This window comes from Rhinolophus sinicus, chromosome 15, assembly GCF_057876585.1.
Source record: "Rhinolophus sinicus isolate RSI-liver-muscle chromosome 15, RSI-T2T, whole genome shotgun sequence".
Classification (NCBI taxonomy): Eukaryota; Metazoa; Chordata; class Mammalia; order Chiroptera; family Rhinolophidae; genus Rhinolophus; species Rhinolophus sinicus.
Genome location: NC_142515.1, coordinates 22078123 through 22096302, shown reverse-complemented (window position 1 = coordinate 22096302; position 18180 = coordinate 22078123). Strand labels below are relative to the sequence as shown.

The 18180-nt window shown below is 45.4% G+C and overlaps 1 protein-coding gene across 4 annotated transcripts in view; it reads left to right on the top strand.

Annotated features, from left to right (window-relative positions):
- WBP1L (WW domain binding protein 1 like) overlaps window positions 1–18180 on the top strand; it is a 52592-nt gene that overhangs the window by 23644 nt on the left and 10768 nt on the right. For 2 of the 4 annotated variants that reach the window (XM_019725023.3, XM_019725027.3), the window contains exon 2: window positions 15273–15375. In XM_019725023.3, the coding sequence (XP_019580582.1) occupies window positions 15273–15375 (103 nt within the window). Of the gene's footprint in view, window positions 1–4462; window positions 4659–5422; window positions 5508–15272; window positions 15376–18180 lie in introns of those variants that run through there. The other 2 variants (XM_019725026.3, XM_019725025.3) reach the window with 2 other exon arrangements.

The following is an 18180-nucleotide window of genomic DNA, read 5'->3' as shown; positions in this document are numbered from 1 at the left end:
ATGCAGATGTAAAACCTCTCCCAAATCAAAGGGCCAGCACTGGGCTGAAGTAGGTAGAAACATTGAAACTGGTCTGCTAGTAAATGTATAGCAAGCAGAATCATTAACATTTGGCGGAAAGGAAGCGAAGAAAGAAAAGAAAGCTTTCAACGATTCCCAAGCTAAATTACACTTGTTAAATCAAATTATCCTAGAGATTCAAATCTCAAAATAGAAGACTTAGTGCCACCATTACAATCCCCCTGTCTCATCAGTATTTGAAGCATTTTTATTTGTTTTTTAAAAACCTTGGTCTTTGGATTCCAAAGCCTGAAGATTTTCTCACTACCTAGATTGCCTTGCCCAATGTCTGGGAGAGTGGAGGAGGGTTCCTGTGTTCAGGTTGGGGCATATTTTCTGCAGGTCCTTGCTGGGTGGCCCAGGGACCAGATAAGACAGTGCTAGTCTCTATGTGAACATTTGCTTTTTACTGTGAAGACTAATGCGGGCGCGCAGCGTCTACTGAATAATGCCACTGCGTGGAGATTTTGAACACTTAATGAATGTGGGCCTGGCACAAAGGACAAAAATAAGGCACAGTCCTTACTTCCTGGGAGCGCACACTCTGATGCAGTAGTTCTCAAAATGTATGACAAGCAGCTGGGAGTGGGGCTTAATAAAATGTCGATCCAGTAGGTACGCGGCCTGGGGCGTCCAGGAATGTCCATTTCTATGAAGTTCCTGGGTGGTTCTGACCCAGGCAGTTTCTGGTTACGCTTTCAGAGACTCTCCTCACCCCCCCGCCCTTTAGTAGCTTGGAAATAATTATATGACAGTGTGCTGAGACTGTAACGAGTCCCCAGGGACCAGGATAACAGAGGTGGGGAAGCATCTAAACCAGGTTGGGGGAGGGGAAGGTGACATGGAAGGCTTTCCTGAGAAGGTGATACCTGATCTGAATCTTCAAAGGATGAGTAGGAGTTTACCAGACATATATGAGCTGGGGAAAGAACATTCCAGACAGATCAGGTTGGGAGTGTTGTTTTCGTTTTCTCCTGCGGATGAGAAGGGAAACTGTCATGTGTGAGTCTTGCTGTTTAGGACCTTGGCTCACCAAGGATGTGTCCTTCATGACACAGAAGCAGGAAAGCATTAGGGCCCTTCAGTCTAATCGTGGGTGTGGCACGAATTCATGTCCATGAAGGGCAGGTAGGCCTGTAGCTTCTAGTGAGTGGTCTTAACTATCCTTTGCATGGAAGAACCAACACAGTGTTGACTAAGGAATAGTCAGCTTTGAGGAGCTGAAGTTCAGAAGGGAGTCACCTGCTGAACTTTTTGGGAATGGCACCATGTACCAGATTTTAGATAAAATACTATACAATTGAGCATGCCATCCCTTTATTATCTGGCAAGATCAGAGAATGAGATTTCTGACTAAGAGAGAATCCATCATGTACACCTAACACATGGATTACTGATTTCCAGAGAACATGATTGCAATAGAATGTTCTTACTCTGCTGACTTGAGTTTCCTGTTTGATTCAGAAGGCACTGATTTGGTAATACTGGAGTACTGGTAATAATGACCCACACTATATCTGAAAAGTATTGTGCACCTATTCTGTTCAAAGCCTGCTGTGGATACAGAGAGGTATAAACTCTATCCCTGCCCTCAAGGAGTTTCCAGTCAGGTAGGGAAGCAGAACAAGTGCACAGGTAACTGGACCGGTTGGCAGGTGGTGCTGAGTGGCATTAGAGAGGGACAGAGTGTTGCAGGCTTCCGAAGAATGTAGAGACGCAGGTGACCCTTTCCCCGGTGCAGGAGTCTCAGGTGCTGCGCTGTTGGTGTGTGGAAGGACCAGTTGGTGATACGTTCTAGTCGATGAAATACAGGCTAGATCCCTCAAGATAGTAATTTCTATCTTGCACCTCGGAATGCTGCCTTTCTCTTTGGGAGGGGCCCACTTTTTTCCCAAATTATCCTTACTGATGAAGTGAGATGGTCCCTGATACCGGAAATGAGTAGTCTCCAACAAAACTGTGGTGGGTCTGGGATGCTCTCAGGCAATAAACCCTTGCCGTGTGAGAATTTGTCATGGATAGGGACATAAGGGACCAACTAGCTCCTGGCCCAAGGGGCTGTTTGCATTCTTCCTTCCTTTTTTTTTTTTTTTTTTAAGGAGGGCGCAGCTCAAAGTGGCCCAAATGGGGATCAAACTGAAAACCTTGATGTTAGTAGCAACGCGCTCTAACCAACTGAGCTAACCAGCCACCCGGTGTTTGCATTCTTGAAAGGGGGAGCTGCTACCTACAGGGCCTCAACTGGCCTGATGCTGAATGTCAGGGCAACCAGAATGTTGAACCCCAGTTACTCCCTGGGCCAAGTAAGAGACCTTCCTTGGGTTTTACAAGGACAGCACTGAAAATGCTATGGTGGTAGCCAGCCTAAAGCTGCACGGTGGGGGCCACAACTAGGGAGAGGGAAGAGGGAATTTGCCAGCTTCTAATTTAACCCCTAAACTGCTGAATATTAGCCAACATTTACATGATGCTTTTATTATTTTATCACAACAGCCAACCATGAGGTAGGTGTAGCTCCTTTTTACTGTGAGGGAACGGAAACTCAAAGAATTGTCCCTTCAGAATGACGCAGCTCATGTATGGCGGTGGTGGCTCTGGGGCCAGGTCTTCTCAGTGTCATGCTGCTCTTGCATATTGCTCTGCTATGGTGCCTGCTCCGGACTCTGCTGCCAGACCTCCCGCGTGCCCTGTGCCCTTGCCCTGCAGGGGACTGAGTGTAGCCTTCTAGTTACCACTACCCTGCTGTGTGTGCTTAGCTCCTCTCTACCAGGGTCAGGACAAATGGAGCAAGACCCTGCTTGGAGGGGAACTGGCTGTATAATGCAGTCCGCACCAAGGTGGCACTCGTTTGTACTACCTGAGATTGAAGCCAAAATCCTTATGGGAATGGATTTGTTAAGAATCTTGTGAGCGACGGCGCCATAGAACACCTCAGGTCCCTACTGTGCCCTAAAGGTTGTTATCTAAACCCTTTCAGGTGAATTTTTAAACTGCCAACCATCTCTGTTGCAAGAAGCTGCTTTCTTTAGAGGAATGTGGCTTGTTTTTCATCACATTCCTGTTATCAAAGCAAAGAGAAACCAGTGGACTGCACAGTAATTTAGTGGGAAAGAAGATTCTATCTGCTGATTTTGAAACTTCTGTCCATGATGAGCCAAAGAAAACATTCACTTCCTCCAGTGATATCCCATGAGTTTGACCCACCCCCTCCCACCCCTTTTCCTTGAAGAGGTAAATTTTAGACCAGAAAAACAGAGTAATTTTAGGCTACTTGAAAAACGGGGCTATAAAATTCCTTCTCCTGCTTTAATTCCCCAACAGCCAGATACTAGTTTCTTAACCTCCCCCCACCCCCCACCAAGACTTCTTGACTCTGTTAGTGCTAATTTATAGTTGAAACAGCCCTGTGGGCTGACTTGCCTTAGGCATTTCTGTGCCCCTCTGTCGCCATTGCCTCTCTGGGCAGGGCTCAACTGAACCTGAACCCTGGACCTCACAAGAGGCCTCTGTTGCCGGTTCTGGAAATGGTGACTTGCTTGACCTATCTTATTCTTTTAACTGAAAGGGAGAGGACGAAATGTGGTGGAAAGCTGTGTGCACTTCAGGAGAGAGAGAGAAGCTTTGAGAGTGGCTGGAGTGTGGGACGGTGACTTCTTTTCCCGAAAGTGGCTTATGGTTTACTGGGACTGTTGCACGTAAGACATTGGTTCCCTTGGGCACTGCATCAAGGAAGCCAGAAGATTTATTATTGTTTGGTTCTCTTGCTTAACACACACCCTCTCAGGAACTTCTACTGAACTGTGACACGTGGTCTCATTCTTGGTTTCAAATACTGCCCAACTTATCGTGTGGTTTTCATCAAGGATTTGGAAATCCCTGGTTACCCCCCAGGCAGTGGTGTGAATACCTGTGATCTTCCACTCCTCCGGGGGTGGCAGGAGAGTGTGGTGGGGAGCCCCAGGATAGGCTGGGGCAGACTGCCAATGAAAATAGAATGTGCAATCACTCCCCTGGTGAGGTTCCAGATTTATGGGCCAGGCCCAGATTGTGTGGGGTTACTGTAAACCTGTCATGACCAGAGAGCCGTGGGTAGGTCTCTGAGTGGTCATGTGAAATCACATCACCACAGCCTTGGCCTAATTATTGGAGGATCCCTTCTTGTACCTTGTAGTTAAGAGGCACAGGGAGCATAGGGCAAGACTAGTCCTTGGGGTTACTTGACCGTCAGTCTCACCAGGATCAGTACTTTCTAAAGGATGGTGAATGTCTGATCCTTTGTAGGGTAGGTGCACTTGAGAGCAATTGACATTGTTCTTGGGGAATTTATAGAGTTGGTGGTGAGCCCATGAGGCCATCAGGCAAGACTGGGTGGAGCACGCTTCTGCACTAAATTGTGTCTTACACTTTGGCTGGAGCAGTGGTTCTAAACTAGGGGCAGTTTCCCACCCTCCTCTCCAGGGACAGCTGGCAATAATTGGTCATTGTTGGTTGTCACTGGGGCGTGAGGTGTTGCTACTGGCATCTAGCAAGTAAAGGCCAAGGACGCTGCTCATAAACATCCTACAATTGGCAGGACAGACTTCGCAACAAGAAAAAAGGTCAGTAGTGCCAAGGTGGAGAAACTGGGAGTCAGAAACTACTGACGCTGCGTAGTGCCATCCCCTTTGCTGAGGAAGCAATCCTAGAAGTCACAGGCCTTGGGGAAGGTGGAGCGTATTAACACGTTGCGTACGGTGGGGTTTAAATTCCTCGTGAAGATTCTCGTGATCCGTACGCAACGTGTTAATGACGGGGAAATAGGTGTACTTTTTGTCTGCTACATTCTAGGCAATGTGTGTTAGTTACCTGCCCAGAGATTCGGAAATGTGACATCTTGGTTTCCCCTAATCAGCAGGTACTATGTCTTCTTGTCAAGGACAGGTATAGAGTTAATTTTTTATGGCCAGTAGATAGGATCCAGCCATTCTGGAACTGACTGAATAATTGGATAAGCAGTCCCTCCATCCTGAAGGATAGGGTCTCAGTAGTGCCCAAATAACTTTATGCAGCTTAAAGAACAGTTTAGTCTGCACTTATTTTAATAATAGGCTGTATTTCAAGCCAAGTGCCTGTACTGCTGTGGCTTGGGGTTAGTGTAGTCTGCCTCTGATAACATACTACATTTCCTCTTTTCTAACAACTGAAGTCTCTTAATCTTTAAGTATAAGGTCTTAGAGTTTAGAGAGTTCTTTAAAGTTATTCAGCATCTTTTGGAGATAGAGCTTCTGGATTCTGAAGATTTTTCTTTTCTTTTTTTTTTTTTTTAAATCTTGTATCTGTTTGAAGGGAGACCGTTTTTAATGTGACTCTTTCTCCGAGGTAGAAGTAAACCATTTCCTCGAACATTGTTGAACTTTTTACTGGCAATGGATCTCTGGTACTGGTCTCTAGACAAACAGGCACACAAGGTGAGTCCCATTATTATTTCTTTGGCTCCCAATAAAAGCCTGCTGCAGTGGAATAGAACTGCTGAGGGGAAAAATGAGGTTAAATGTAGAATTTTGCTTAAAATAAGGAATGTGTCTCTGAGACCCCACATGTACTCTTCACTGTCGAATGAAACTGTAGTGAATCTCTTTTAAAGAACATCAGCAACAAATTAACTTGTACCTTCAATATTTCAGATCCCTTTGAAAATTAGATCTCTTTCTGGGCAAAAAAAATGAGTGCTTTATTTGATCAAGAGCCATTTTCAAGATTCTATAACAAAGACTTTGATGATCTAGAACATAGTCATAGAAAGAATACTGAACCAAATGTCAGGAGGCCAGCGTTTTGACAGTCCCAATTCTGTCATCGGCAGTCGTAGGCTAAGTGTTAGTTCTTTACCCGTAAGGTGAAGGTAAACTTTTTGTTAACTGTTTAGTTGTTGTGAAGTTCCTCAAAGGCAAAGTCTATATCTCATCAGTTGTTTTTGTTATTAGCATCTATCACGAGAGTTTAGGATAACCCCTAAGCATTAAATTCTTTCCACTCAAATTTGGGCTTTAGATCCAGAAAACTTGTTCTAGCTGTATGACCACTCTGAACCGCAGTTTCCTCCTGTTAAAAAGGGGAATACGTACCATAGATAAGAATGCTCGGCTAAATGCTTGATTAAAACAGTCACTGGGCAGCAGTTGGTTCTCTGCCGCATCTTGAGTGTTGTGGAGAAGGTTTACCTGATTCTGCAGAGGTATTCCCCTCATGCAAGATAGAGGGGCCCTCCTCTTTATCCAGGTACCTATTTTACGTGTTGTCTGTAAGGTATTTCTGGAGCTTCAGGATAGAGAATTCAGATGTCTGCTGGTTATGTTTGGGCTTCTGCAGCATGGCTTAACCTCAAGGTGAGGCGGGTGAACGATCTATTACTGAACTTGAGTTCAAGTGGAGCTAACCAGATGCCCACAGGGCCAGGCAGGGTCCTGCTTGAGTCAAGCAGATGGGGTATATAGGACAGTAGAGATTGTGGGGGAAACTATAGTGGAGCCAGAGCCATGCACATCTGTGACCCAGCCTAATGTGGCCCTAAGGGCCTAAAATGTGGGCCCTCAATTTTCAAGAGAAATCTGAATTTCTGTATGAGTTCTTCTCATTTTAAAATGTTAATTTTCCATTTTTTAAAAAATTGGAAAAAGAAAGTACCATGTGGGCGTAGAACTGATTAGTGGGCCCATTGTGGCCCGAGGGCCTCCAGTTTGCAATCCCTGCTTTTAAATATGAGAAGTAATGATTCAAGATGGGAAGGTAAGGGCCTACCCTCATGGACCAACTGTGGACAGGACACACGACAGTCGATTGCCCTCCTGCTCTGCCGAGTGCCACCTGCTCTGTCCCATGCTACTTGCTATTTCGTCCCTCAGCTGTCTGCACCAGCCCTTGCTGAAGGTGCCACATCTCTCAGTGCTTTTATCCCTTGGTAGAAGAGGCCAGTGGTGAGGGAAAGCCGGGGGTACCTGAGGCAGGACTGCTTTTCCTTCCGAGGGTCCAGGCGACAAGGAGTGGCACATCGTACCGATGTCCTGTGCCGCTGCAGCCAGCCCGACCCCGCAGGCCTGCACGTACTAGGACCTGGACAAGTGGCCTTTAATAAAACCATGGAATACGAGTATGTTGCAACTTCCAGTCTCTGCTCTGGGATTTTCCTACCAGGGTCAAGTGGCTTTTTCTGAGTTTGTTATTCGGGTTCCTAATAGCAACACAGGAAATGGATTTTAATTTCTTCGCTGGCTGCTCTGTTTGGGGGCTATTTAATGAGAATCCAGTTGCAGTGCTTTGATGAGAATCCAGCTTTGGCAGCAGCAGTGTGGTGTGGATGGGCTTGTACCCAACTAACACGTGACTTGGTAAAAAAATTGATGTTTGTGGTAATACTGAATGTATGTTTTTATGGACGGAGGCAGAGAGAGTATAAAATAATTTAATGTGCCTTGATTCTAAGTGGCTACACTTGAGGGTAACTGTTGGGATGTGTTCGGGAATTCTAGAAAAAGAATATTAGACTATTCTACTTTTAGAAGGCAGGAACTGTGTGTATTGTACATTTATTATAAATCTCAGGCATTGGCTGTCCAACTTGAATTATATGTGAGCGTAATCAGGGGAATGTGTTTTAAAAGGTAAATCTTCGGTCTCTGTCCCCACAGGTTCTTAATCTACATTCTTAACAAATACCCAGGTGATTTGGGGTCCACGCGAAACACATCTCAGTTTTGTTGCACTTAACTGTCTAAGTGTGTTTATTGCTACTTTGGCGCTAATTTACTTATTTGTGAGATGCCCCGATTATTTCTGATTCATTGTGTTGTCCTTCTTCAGATTCTTTGGGAAAAGACTGACAGAATTGTTCCAGGGGGACCCCCACAGGTTGACGTAAACAGACTCTTGTCCCTGCACGGATCCCTGAGATTCCCCTTCAGCAGCACACCCTGCAGCCCAGTCTTGAAGCAGCAGCTGTCCCCATTGGTTCTAGACTTTTCCCAAGTGAGTCAGGAGCTCCAGTCTTTGGCTTTACCCTTAAACGTACTTCATGAGTTAGAAGCTGGGAGACCGGTGTTCTTGATCCCAGGGAGCTGGAGTCTGGAGGCCTTAAGGGGTGAAGCGTACTATCCAACTTGAGGATGAATCTTATCAGATTAGATTTAGTGGCTTGGTTAGGGGAACCTGCCCAGTCTGTGTGTCCTTTGGAAAGTTACTGAACTCAACCAAACAGCATACAAATTCATGCCTAATAATGCCAGTGCACACAAAGCAGAGTCTTGGTTGACTTCTTAGCAATGGCCTGCCCTTATCAGAAAGGATGAAGTTGAAATTGAGCTCCTTTAGCTAGTAAAGCTTACGGATGTAATTGTCATATAGGGTACGTATTATGAAGGAGACAAAAGTAGCATGTGGCAGTCCTTACCATCAAAGAAAGGGAGATTAGACTGACACATAGGAAACAAATCATTCCTTGCCAGAGCTTACTTTCTTCACCCCCAGCTCTCTTGTAACCTCCTTCCACCCAATTCAAAATCTATGCCTTTGAACAGTTTTACTTATTTGCCTCAGCTTTTCAAACAGCCTTAAAACCAATAGCATTAGGGGAAAAAATGAGCTGAACTTTCTTATTGAAAAATGCAGGTAAATCCGTAGTACTTTAAAGAATATTTTTTTTATGACCACCTACACATTTTAAAATGCAGGTAAATCCGTAGTACTTTAAAAATATTTTTTTCATGACCACCTACACATTTTTTTCTAACAGAGGACCTGGAGGTGCTGTCTTTTCAGAATTTGAAGATTCTGTCTAGGATAGAACAAAAATAGCTGATTCTAAGTTAAAATTGCTTGCTGCCTTTTCTCATTTAGCCATTTCAGGTCTGTCTTGTTTGTGACTTTGTTATCCTTTCATTACAGAACATTATCAAAATCAGATAGAGCTCCGCTCCAGTAGCTATACAGTGCTAGTATTTGATCCACTTTCTGAAAAGCTGTGCCTGACTCAAGAATGGAAGGAAAGTTGATTAAACAGAGAAAGAAAGAGAAAAAAAAAAAAAAAGGGAGAGGGCCAAGTTAAAAAGTAAATATGATTGTTGCAAAGGTATTCTTATATTTATTCAAATTTCTACCAGCTGAGGAGAAACCAGCTATTATAGCCAATAGTGAATTTACACCCTATGGTACTTTGGGTATTATTTTAACTGTTGTACAAAGCATCTGAGGTCTGGTTTCTGAAATCTTAGCGCTTCCTTTCACGTTACTCTCCCTGAGATTCACTATACTCAGCCATGCGAGCCTTTTTTTCTGTTCCTTGAGCACACTAAGCTCACCCCTGCATTGGTGTCTTTGTATGCACCTGACAGTCCCTCTGCCTGGAACACAGTTCCCAGTAGGGTGGCTTTAGCTGGCTTCCCATCATTCAAGGCTCCATTCAGATGTCACTGTCTCAGAGAGGCCTTTGCTGACCACGCCGGCTAAATCCTTTTGTCCTATTCTTCTCTTTTATTATTCTTATGAAGCTTATTACTATTTCAAATTCTAATTTCACTTGTTAATTTTCAGTCTTCCCCACTAGAATGTATTTAAAATCTTTTTGTCTTTGTTATTCTTCAGTTTCAAATAATGTGCTCAGGTGTGAGTTTATTAATGTCTGAAAATTCCGTATCTTTAATCAGTTCTGGAAATTTTTCAGTTATCTCTTTAAGTATCGCCTCTTTTCCTTTCTTTCCTTTCCTTCTTGAGATTTATTTCACTTTTTCCATTTTCATGTTTTCTCTTAATTGGTAGAAGCCCTTTGCTGGGTAATTTTCTCAGATCTGTTTTCTAGTTCACTAATTCTCTCTTTAACTTGGTCTAATCTCTGTGTAATCTATCTGTTTAGTTTTTGATTTCAATAATTATTTTTCTACAAGTTTTATTTTATTTTTTCCTAAATCTTCTCGGTCACTGTCTCTTTTTGCAGTATGTTATGTTCTTATGATTTTTTTATTTTATTTTTTTATTCCCACCCCCATGTTCTTATGATTTTAATTCTTTCTTTTGGGCTTTAATAATTTGAAACATGCTTATGTAGTGTAGTTTATCTAGTCATTCTATTATTTTAAGTTCTTTTGGGAAGTCTTATCCTGTTATTAGTTGAATTTCCCCAGTGTTTTTGTGATGGATTATTGCTGCATAAATTCTTATATTTTGTATTGTGAGCTCATTTCAAGAGAGCTTTATTTGTGGGACTCCTTCATACCCTGCTTGAGGGTTAGGTCTCTTCCGAGTTTTACATTTCTTCTGCCAGATGTCACAGGGTTATTGCCAGCCTGGGACCACTTTGTGTGTTAAATTTTTGGGTTGGAGATTCTCAGACCATGTAGTAGTACAATTCAAATCTCAAGTTAGCTTGCAGAAAGGCCTTTGGTTACACATATTAGAGGAGATAGTTTCTTGCTCTCAATTCAGAGCTTTCTTATCGTCACTGTGTGCCAATTGGCTAATTTTTTTCTAGTCTGCTCTCTCTTTGAGGATCCACACTTTATATTGGTGCTCAGTTCCAATTCCCTGCTTCAGGGTCAGCCCAAGAACAATAAACAGACCTTTTCCAGGGCAACTGGAAAGGCTTGACCTCATTTACTACTCATTTCTAGTTCCCCCCAACATTTTTTGCCTCTGGGATCTTCCTTGCTTTCTTGCAAGCTCAGATGTGTAATTAAAAGGATATGGTTATAAAAAGGAAAAAAAAAAATAATAAGTAGTTATTTATATAGCCAGTATTTTGGGGGGCTTTGACACGAAAGAAATTTTTAAAGTTACCTACCCAGCTGTATTGCCAAACGCAGGATCTCTTTCCTAGACTCTCTTGCTCATTGCTGTAGCGACGAGCACAAGGTCTGGCGTATGGGGAGGGGGAACCAATACATACTTATTTGATTTGTGGAATTGAATGTTTCCATTAGAAACTGTTCCTTTTCCCTGTAGGGAAAGCCAGAGGTGGGGCTCCACATTCATTCACATCCAGCAGCCAAGGTAGTTAGCGGCCTGTGCTTTAGCATCCTGTGAGCATTTTCAATTTTCCTACTTTTCACTTTCAAACTTGAACACCTCAGTGCTTTCCTGATGACATGAAGATGCCTTTGCCAGTTGCTCGCAGGGCTTTCCAGCCCCATAAATTGGCAAATTAAAACCATCCCTGTGCAGCCTTTGCTGCCCAGTGTCTCTTTTTATGCCAGCACTTTGAAAGTTCTTATGCTGATTAAATTGACCTTTACAGTGGCTCAGCTAAGAATAGCAACTATAAGACCTGGAAAGTCTTAAGGAAAATGTTGTTAGTCCCACAGTTTACGCTGCCACCAAAGAGATGAGATAATTTTTTGCACATGGGCAGAAGGCATACTGTTCATCCTTTTCCATTGTTAAAAAAAAAATGTTGTTCATTCCAGTTCGGCGTTGGTCTTGCTTGCTCCTTCTTTGTGCCTGTGCTTTTTGTTTGGTGACCATATCTTGGAGCTGAAATGAATCACCATTCTGCTCGTCAGAAAATCAGTATGTGAAAATACGACCTTTTGAGCAAAGAAGGCCGGAGTCCCAAGGTTGTTGCCCCTCTGCACTGCCAAATAGAAGAGGAAGAATCCTGTTCCCAAAGTCCCAGAGCTCCACAAGGCAGGGTCCTTATCTTTTCCATCAGAAGAAATGTCGATTTTATTTGGTTTGGGGCTTTTAGTGAATTTATTTAAGCAACTGAAGTGGAAAAAGCAACTGAAGAAGAAGTGAGGCTATAGCTGAACCATAGTTAAAAGCTCAGGCTATGGAGTCAGACAAACTGGATCGCACTACCTCCTAGCTGTGTGACCGTAGGCAAGTTACTTAGCCTCTCTTGGCCTCAATTCCCTGGTACTACCCATTACATACGGGTTTGCTTTCAAGTTCAGATGGAGGAATACAAGAAAACCATTTAGGATGGTGCCTGGCACATAGCAAGTGCTCGATACACGTTAGCTGTGGGTTCACCCCGCTCGCCCTGTCTTCATGGAGGTTGCATAGCATTGTTTCATCAAGCAAACCTTTATGTGCTAAGCACTGTGCTCCTACTGGGGATCGGAGAAGAGGATAAGGAGACAGAGCTCCTGCCCATTGGGAGAGCACAAGTCATTCTCTGGTTCCCCTCACTCCTCAAGATTTGGACCAAGCAACATAATATGTGTAAAGTACGCTGAGAATTTTCCATATTTGAGCTTTGCATTGCATTCTCACCAGTTCCTTTTTCTGTTCTTCATGTGTCTGGAGCAGCCCACATTGCCAGTGAACTTTGCTATTCTGAACGAGTTCTAAGTACAAAGTGCTGTTTGGGTGCTCTTTCATGCTGGCAGTAATGGCTCACAAAATCATACTGATATTAAGAGCTCAGAGAAGTTAAGTGATATACCAAGCTCACACAATTAATAAGTGTAGTGGGCTTAGTACGTTAATAAACCAGATCTGACTGACTCGTAATCACTCCTGCCTTTCAGTGTCCCTTGGGCCTCATGGAGATCATGGAGGTCTGTGTGTCCGCTGGGCAAACCGCTGTGAAGCCCCTCACACGGGGGAGGGTGGAAGAACACCAAGCAGCATTTGCACACCACTGTTCTGTGCTGCTGTTACTTTGAATGAGAGGAGACAGATTTCAGGACCTCTGGAGTTGGCTCAAGGCTGCTCTGTCAGAGGGGATGGGTGGGGGGTAGGGTAATAAAGCCTTAGGGGTGAAGGGGACAGTAGAGAACATGTTAACTAGTCACAGTGCCATTGAGTAACTTGCCCAAAGTCCTGTTTTTCTATTGTGGCAGAGCTGGGACCAAACCCAAGGCACCTGCCTTTTTTCCTCACCCCAGCAGGTCTCTCTGGAGGAGTTCACTATGACACTCACATCTCACTATCCCCTACTCTGCCTTTATTTTTTCCCTGCTAAAGGTCCATGAGCCCACTTCCCTTCCTTAACTGCCTGCCTTTTTCCTTCCTCCTGCAGCAGAAATGACAGTTCTCATAACCAAGACCATGGCAGGCAGCTTGGGGACTCTTATCTGGGGCAGAAGGAGGAGAACACGGGACGAGATAATGCTGGTTAAAAATGTTTGGGGAGGGGTGGCCGGTTAGCTCAGTTGTTTAGAGCGTGGTGCTAATAACACCAAGGTTGCGGGTTCGATCCCCGCCTGGGCCTCTGTGCGCTGTGCCCTCCTTAAAAAAAACAAACGTTTGAGGAACACTGGATTAAATGATGCTACTATAGTTCTGCTCTCCCTGGGAAAAAGAGTGGGGTCCTGTTTCTATCAGGCCTTCTGCCTTGGGGGGCGGAAGAGCCAAGAGAAAAGCTGACACCAGTAGGTCATGAAGAGGCCACTTGTTTAGATTCCAAACGCGTTCTATTGCACGCCTCACATAGGACCAGTTGGCCTCTGTGTGTGGAGATCCTGGACCTCATCTGGTGCATTTGCCCGAGGCAGAAGTGTCACTGGATTCTTTAACACGTCAGGGTGTATGCAGCACGGCCTCCTTTAGAAGCTATGTGGACACTTTGAACTGTGTGCGCCTGTGAGCCAGTGCCAGAAGAATGGCATTTCAGGACTTGGTAGACACGGGAGAAGCTTCCTGGTGTCCTTATGAAAGCAGGGTTTTGCTCTGAAGTCAGAGAGCGTGTGTTCCAGCAAAAGCTAGTGCAGATCCGCTTTCTCTGCGTGTGCCCAGCTTCACGGGACACAGCTCACTGGACAGCCACCCGCTTGGTGCTTCCATTTTGTATATGGCGTACGCAGGAAGGCAAACATTGGAAGCGCTCTGTTTGCAATATTGTGCAACCCTCATTGTCAGTTTACAAATGCCTTTCCCATGTCTCCTTCTTCCCTTTGCAGCAGGATGCAAGCCTCTTAAAGACCAGGAAGCATCTGAGGATGTGTGGTGAAAACCTGCACTGAGCCGGAGATCTGGTTCTTAGCCGTGCCCTTTGTCCTGTCCTCTCCCTGTGGCTTCAGGTGCCTGTACTGTTGCTCCCCAGCATCAAGTCCTGGAGACAGTCACTTGTGTGCTTTGTTTATACCCTTGGCCAAGTAGACAGCCTAGTGAAGCCAGGCCCAGAGAGGAGAAACCGACCATGTGACTTAAGTTTCCACTGGCAGGCGTCCGCCCGGATGTGCGCTGTGGGCAGGGTCAGCCTGAGTAGCAGCAAATACAATACTGTGGTTTTAGTTTCTTTGTTGAGCAGCGTTTTTTCCCTTTTCACCTTTGAGCTTCTTGAGGATAGGGACAATGTCTCATTTATCTCTGTATTCCTCGTACCCACCATGGTCCTTGGCACAAGGACAGTGTCCAGTAAATGCACGTGTTATTACTTTAGAATAAAGACATGTTGAAAGCCAGATAGAGCAGGTGACTTAGAGGTCTCGTCATATGCGCTGTGGTCCTAAGAACATTTTGGCTGAAGTTTGGGTTGGCTGGTGAGGTATTTCATATCTTAAACGTGAACTGTAAAAAGCCCTTTTCCCCTCCATCCGCATCCACCAGTGCTGTGAATAGAACTTGGCAAGCTGCTTGGGTGGTTTCTTAGCAGTATGAATCCCAGATCCAGTCAAGATGATTAAGAGATCACTCGATATGCAAAAAATGGTCTAGCAAGTTGAAATTGGACTAGGTCACTTGAGCAAGTTGCCCCTTTTCTTCAAAGTGAAGAATTTTATTAACAGGGTTTTTTAGCCTTCTTTTGAATCGCGCTGTCATTAACCTTGGAGACCGTGGGTTTTGAAGAGAGGATAGATGCTAATCCTAGAATGCATACTGCATTAATTATTCCAGGAACTTTCACAGAAAAGCCGGTTTTATTTAAAACATAACTGCCAATCACAGGAGAATCATCACCTTCTTACCTGCTGAGCTTAAAAACTGAACATCGGGTGTTTCTGCTTGGACAGAAAGAGAGCAAGGCAACCCTTTCCTGTCTCCAGGAGAGCTCTGCTCTTTACCAGTCGGTTTTGTGTGCTGAATCCTCTTCCCCCTTTAACAAACCCTTCCCCCGCCCCTTAAATCTTCTGTTGTGTGGTTCTTTCTAATATTTTTTTCTTAATGGACTAATCATTGGTAGAAACCATTTTGGTAGGGGACGGGCAGATGGCCAGGGACAGGGAGATGAGAAAAAAAGGCTGTTTAAGAGCTATAATTTAATATGGTAAAACGGTTTTTGATTTTTAAAATTTTTTTTTTAGGATAAGGAAACCTGTGTGGGTACCAACAATCAAAGCTACATCTGTGACACAGGACACTGCTGTGGACAGTCTCAGTGCTGCAACTACTACTATGAACTCTGGTGTAAGTCCTGCCTGCGAGTCTCTTGGAATCCCGGGGTCCTGGTTACTGCCTCGTCTCATTGACGGTGGACTGGTCAGCCCTTTTCTCATTCTCTCGGGGGCAGTGTTGGCAAGTAGAATCTGTGTCTGGGTTCCAGAAGTGGTTCCTCTGGAGAGGAGGAGTGCTCTGATGCCCTCTGGACATTGTGGACTGAAGACGGGAGAATATGGTCTGAGCCTTGTTAAGGGGCTGTGGTCATCAGGTCTGCTGCAGAAACTCCTGCCCGGGGTGCTCTCTGATGCTCTCTCCAGCGTGTGCCGACTAGTGACAACCATTTAGATCTTTCCATGGGCCAGCCCCCATGCCCAGGCTTGCCACCTTTGTGAAGAGATGTCGCAGTACCCCAGAGGCTGAGAGTGCTGGGCTGGGCTCTGTGGATGGCTGTAAATCCGATTTCTTATAAGAATCACAAGGTTCCAGAATTCCTCACGGAGCATCATAGAGCTGCGTCTGTGTCTGAGGGTCCCTCTCAAAGGGATAATCTTTTTATAGGTCCCTGCCTACAGAGCCCTCCAGGAGAGAGGCAGTCTAGAGGAGCAAGCCCCCTGTGTTTCTTCCCCAGTTCTCAAACTTAAGTGTCTGGAGACTTCTCCAGTGCACCTAACCTGTTACTGTCAGCTAAATGCCCTGTGGAGACAGTCCCTGTCTTGCCACTGGTTTGGTTGAGGCTGGGACCACTTGCACCTTCCAGAGTCGCCCAAGGGTGGTGATATTGCCCTGGACTTCAGAGAGTGACCCAGGCTTGAAGAGTGCCCTAACACACTTTGTCCTCTGATCTTGGAACTCACACAAGACACTGTAGGATGCTGGACAAAGAATGGGAGGTTGGGAGGGTCCGTAGAGCAGAGAATCCGTAGAGCAGAGAGTGCCCAGGTGACCAGCATTGCAGTGGTTTTCCTCCACTGTCCGTTGAGGGGGGAAAAGATAAGACTGTTTCCCCAGATAATTGTAAGCCCTGCCTCACTCCCTCCATTTGGAAACAAACTTTGGGCTTGTTAAACCCTGCCCTTACTGCCGCCATCACCCCTGCCCTTTCCCCCTGTCTGGTTTCCCCATTGCCCCCATATCAGTAATAAGGTCAGAAAGCCGCTGGAAGGGCCACTGTCTGGTATGGAAAGGAAATTAGCCTCTTGGCTGGGAAGTCTCTCCCTCTAAATGCAAACGGATCTTGTAGCCAGTGGGAGAGTGGCTCTTACACATAGGACCGCTTTTCACCCCGGTCCTTCCCTTTTGAGGACTTGGGAATCCTCTCCAGCTCGTCTACCTTTCTGAGGAATCCCAGCGACAGTCAAGTGCAGACTGCTCCCCCAAGGAGCAGACAGGGCTCAGATGTCCCCACTCAGTCCCCATGCACATACGCAGCCACGAAGAAGGCCCAGAATTGCTGTTGCTGTTTTAGAAGGGGTGGGGCTGAGGGACTTCATAGAGAACACAAAGTGCCAAGCAGGTGGACAGACTGTGTTTAAATGTTTTAAAATGCAGATAACCACAGGGTTCAAATTCTCCCTCTCACCCCTTGTTAAAACAAAAGTTGAAGCTGGGCTGCCAAAAAGCCACAGAGCTGCAGTTTGTTTTTCTGGGGCCTGGCCCAGGCGGCATCAGTTGCAGAGAGGGATGGAGTTGATGGCCCCATCTCAGATTGACAGAGCCTCCTGGGCGGTTGGCAGAACAGACTCAGTAAGTAGCTACCAGAATTGGGTCAGCAAAGCCCGGGCAGGGCGGTGGGGTGACTGGGATAGGGAGACCCAGATGGCAGGGAGGCAGCCTGGGAACCAGGCACTTCACCCCAAGGGCTTAAAGAAAGCCAGAGGAATTGCTGCACGAGGGGCTAATTATCTCTCCAGTTCTGGTCAGTTGGGGAAAGGAGGAGGCCAAACAGATCAGTCAGTGTGTGTGACCGAGAGAAAAGACTCACCCTTGTAACAGTTGGCTCATGCTTTCCAAGTTCTGCCGGGGCAGAGACTGTAAGAGCAAAACTTCTGTTTCATCTGTGCCCAGAAATGGCTTCTTGGTCAGGAGATGCCCATGGGTGTCCCACCCCTCTGAGAATGCTTTGGTTTTCCTCCTCATTAGGGTCCTGGCCTCCGCCCGATGTGAAAAGGAGGGACGTTGGAATGAGCTCCTTCAGTTCTCATCAAAATTGCACTTTTTGTTGCTTTGAACCCTGTTCCCTCTAATTGCCCCTAAACTTTGCCTGAAATGTGAAAGTAATGGGTTTGGGGTTATTCTTTTTGTCTCGTTCCTTTGAAAGGAAAAGATCTTAGCCAGGAAATCCTTGGCTGCGTTTTCATCCAAGTCCCTCTAACCATAGCTGCCTACAGGAAAGGCCTCGGGTTTAAAAATTAAAAAGGCCATTTCCACCAACCCTTTTACCTCTGCTAGGCTGGATTTTCCTGTGGGCTGAGGACTGTCTGTCTGTCTGTCTGTCTGTCTCTGTCTCTCTCTCTCTCTCTCTCTCTCTCTCTCTCTCTCTCTCTCACACACACACACACACACACACAGCCCACTTTGCACAGACATACAAACATATAGACCTTGAGATTCAGCCATCACCCTTTCTCCAAATTCTTTTCAGTCTGTTGTAACCTATGCCAGTTGTCATTACTGGGCCTGCATCAGATAGGAAATGAGGGTCTTGTTTTCCTAGTGCAGTGATCGAGGCCAGAAGGGCCTAGTCATTATTTTTATTTTTTTAAGGAGGCTCACAGTGGCCCATGCAGGGATCCAGCCAGCAACCGTGGTGCTACCAGTGCTATGCTCTAACCA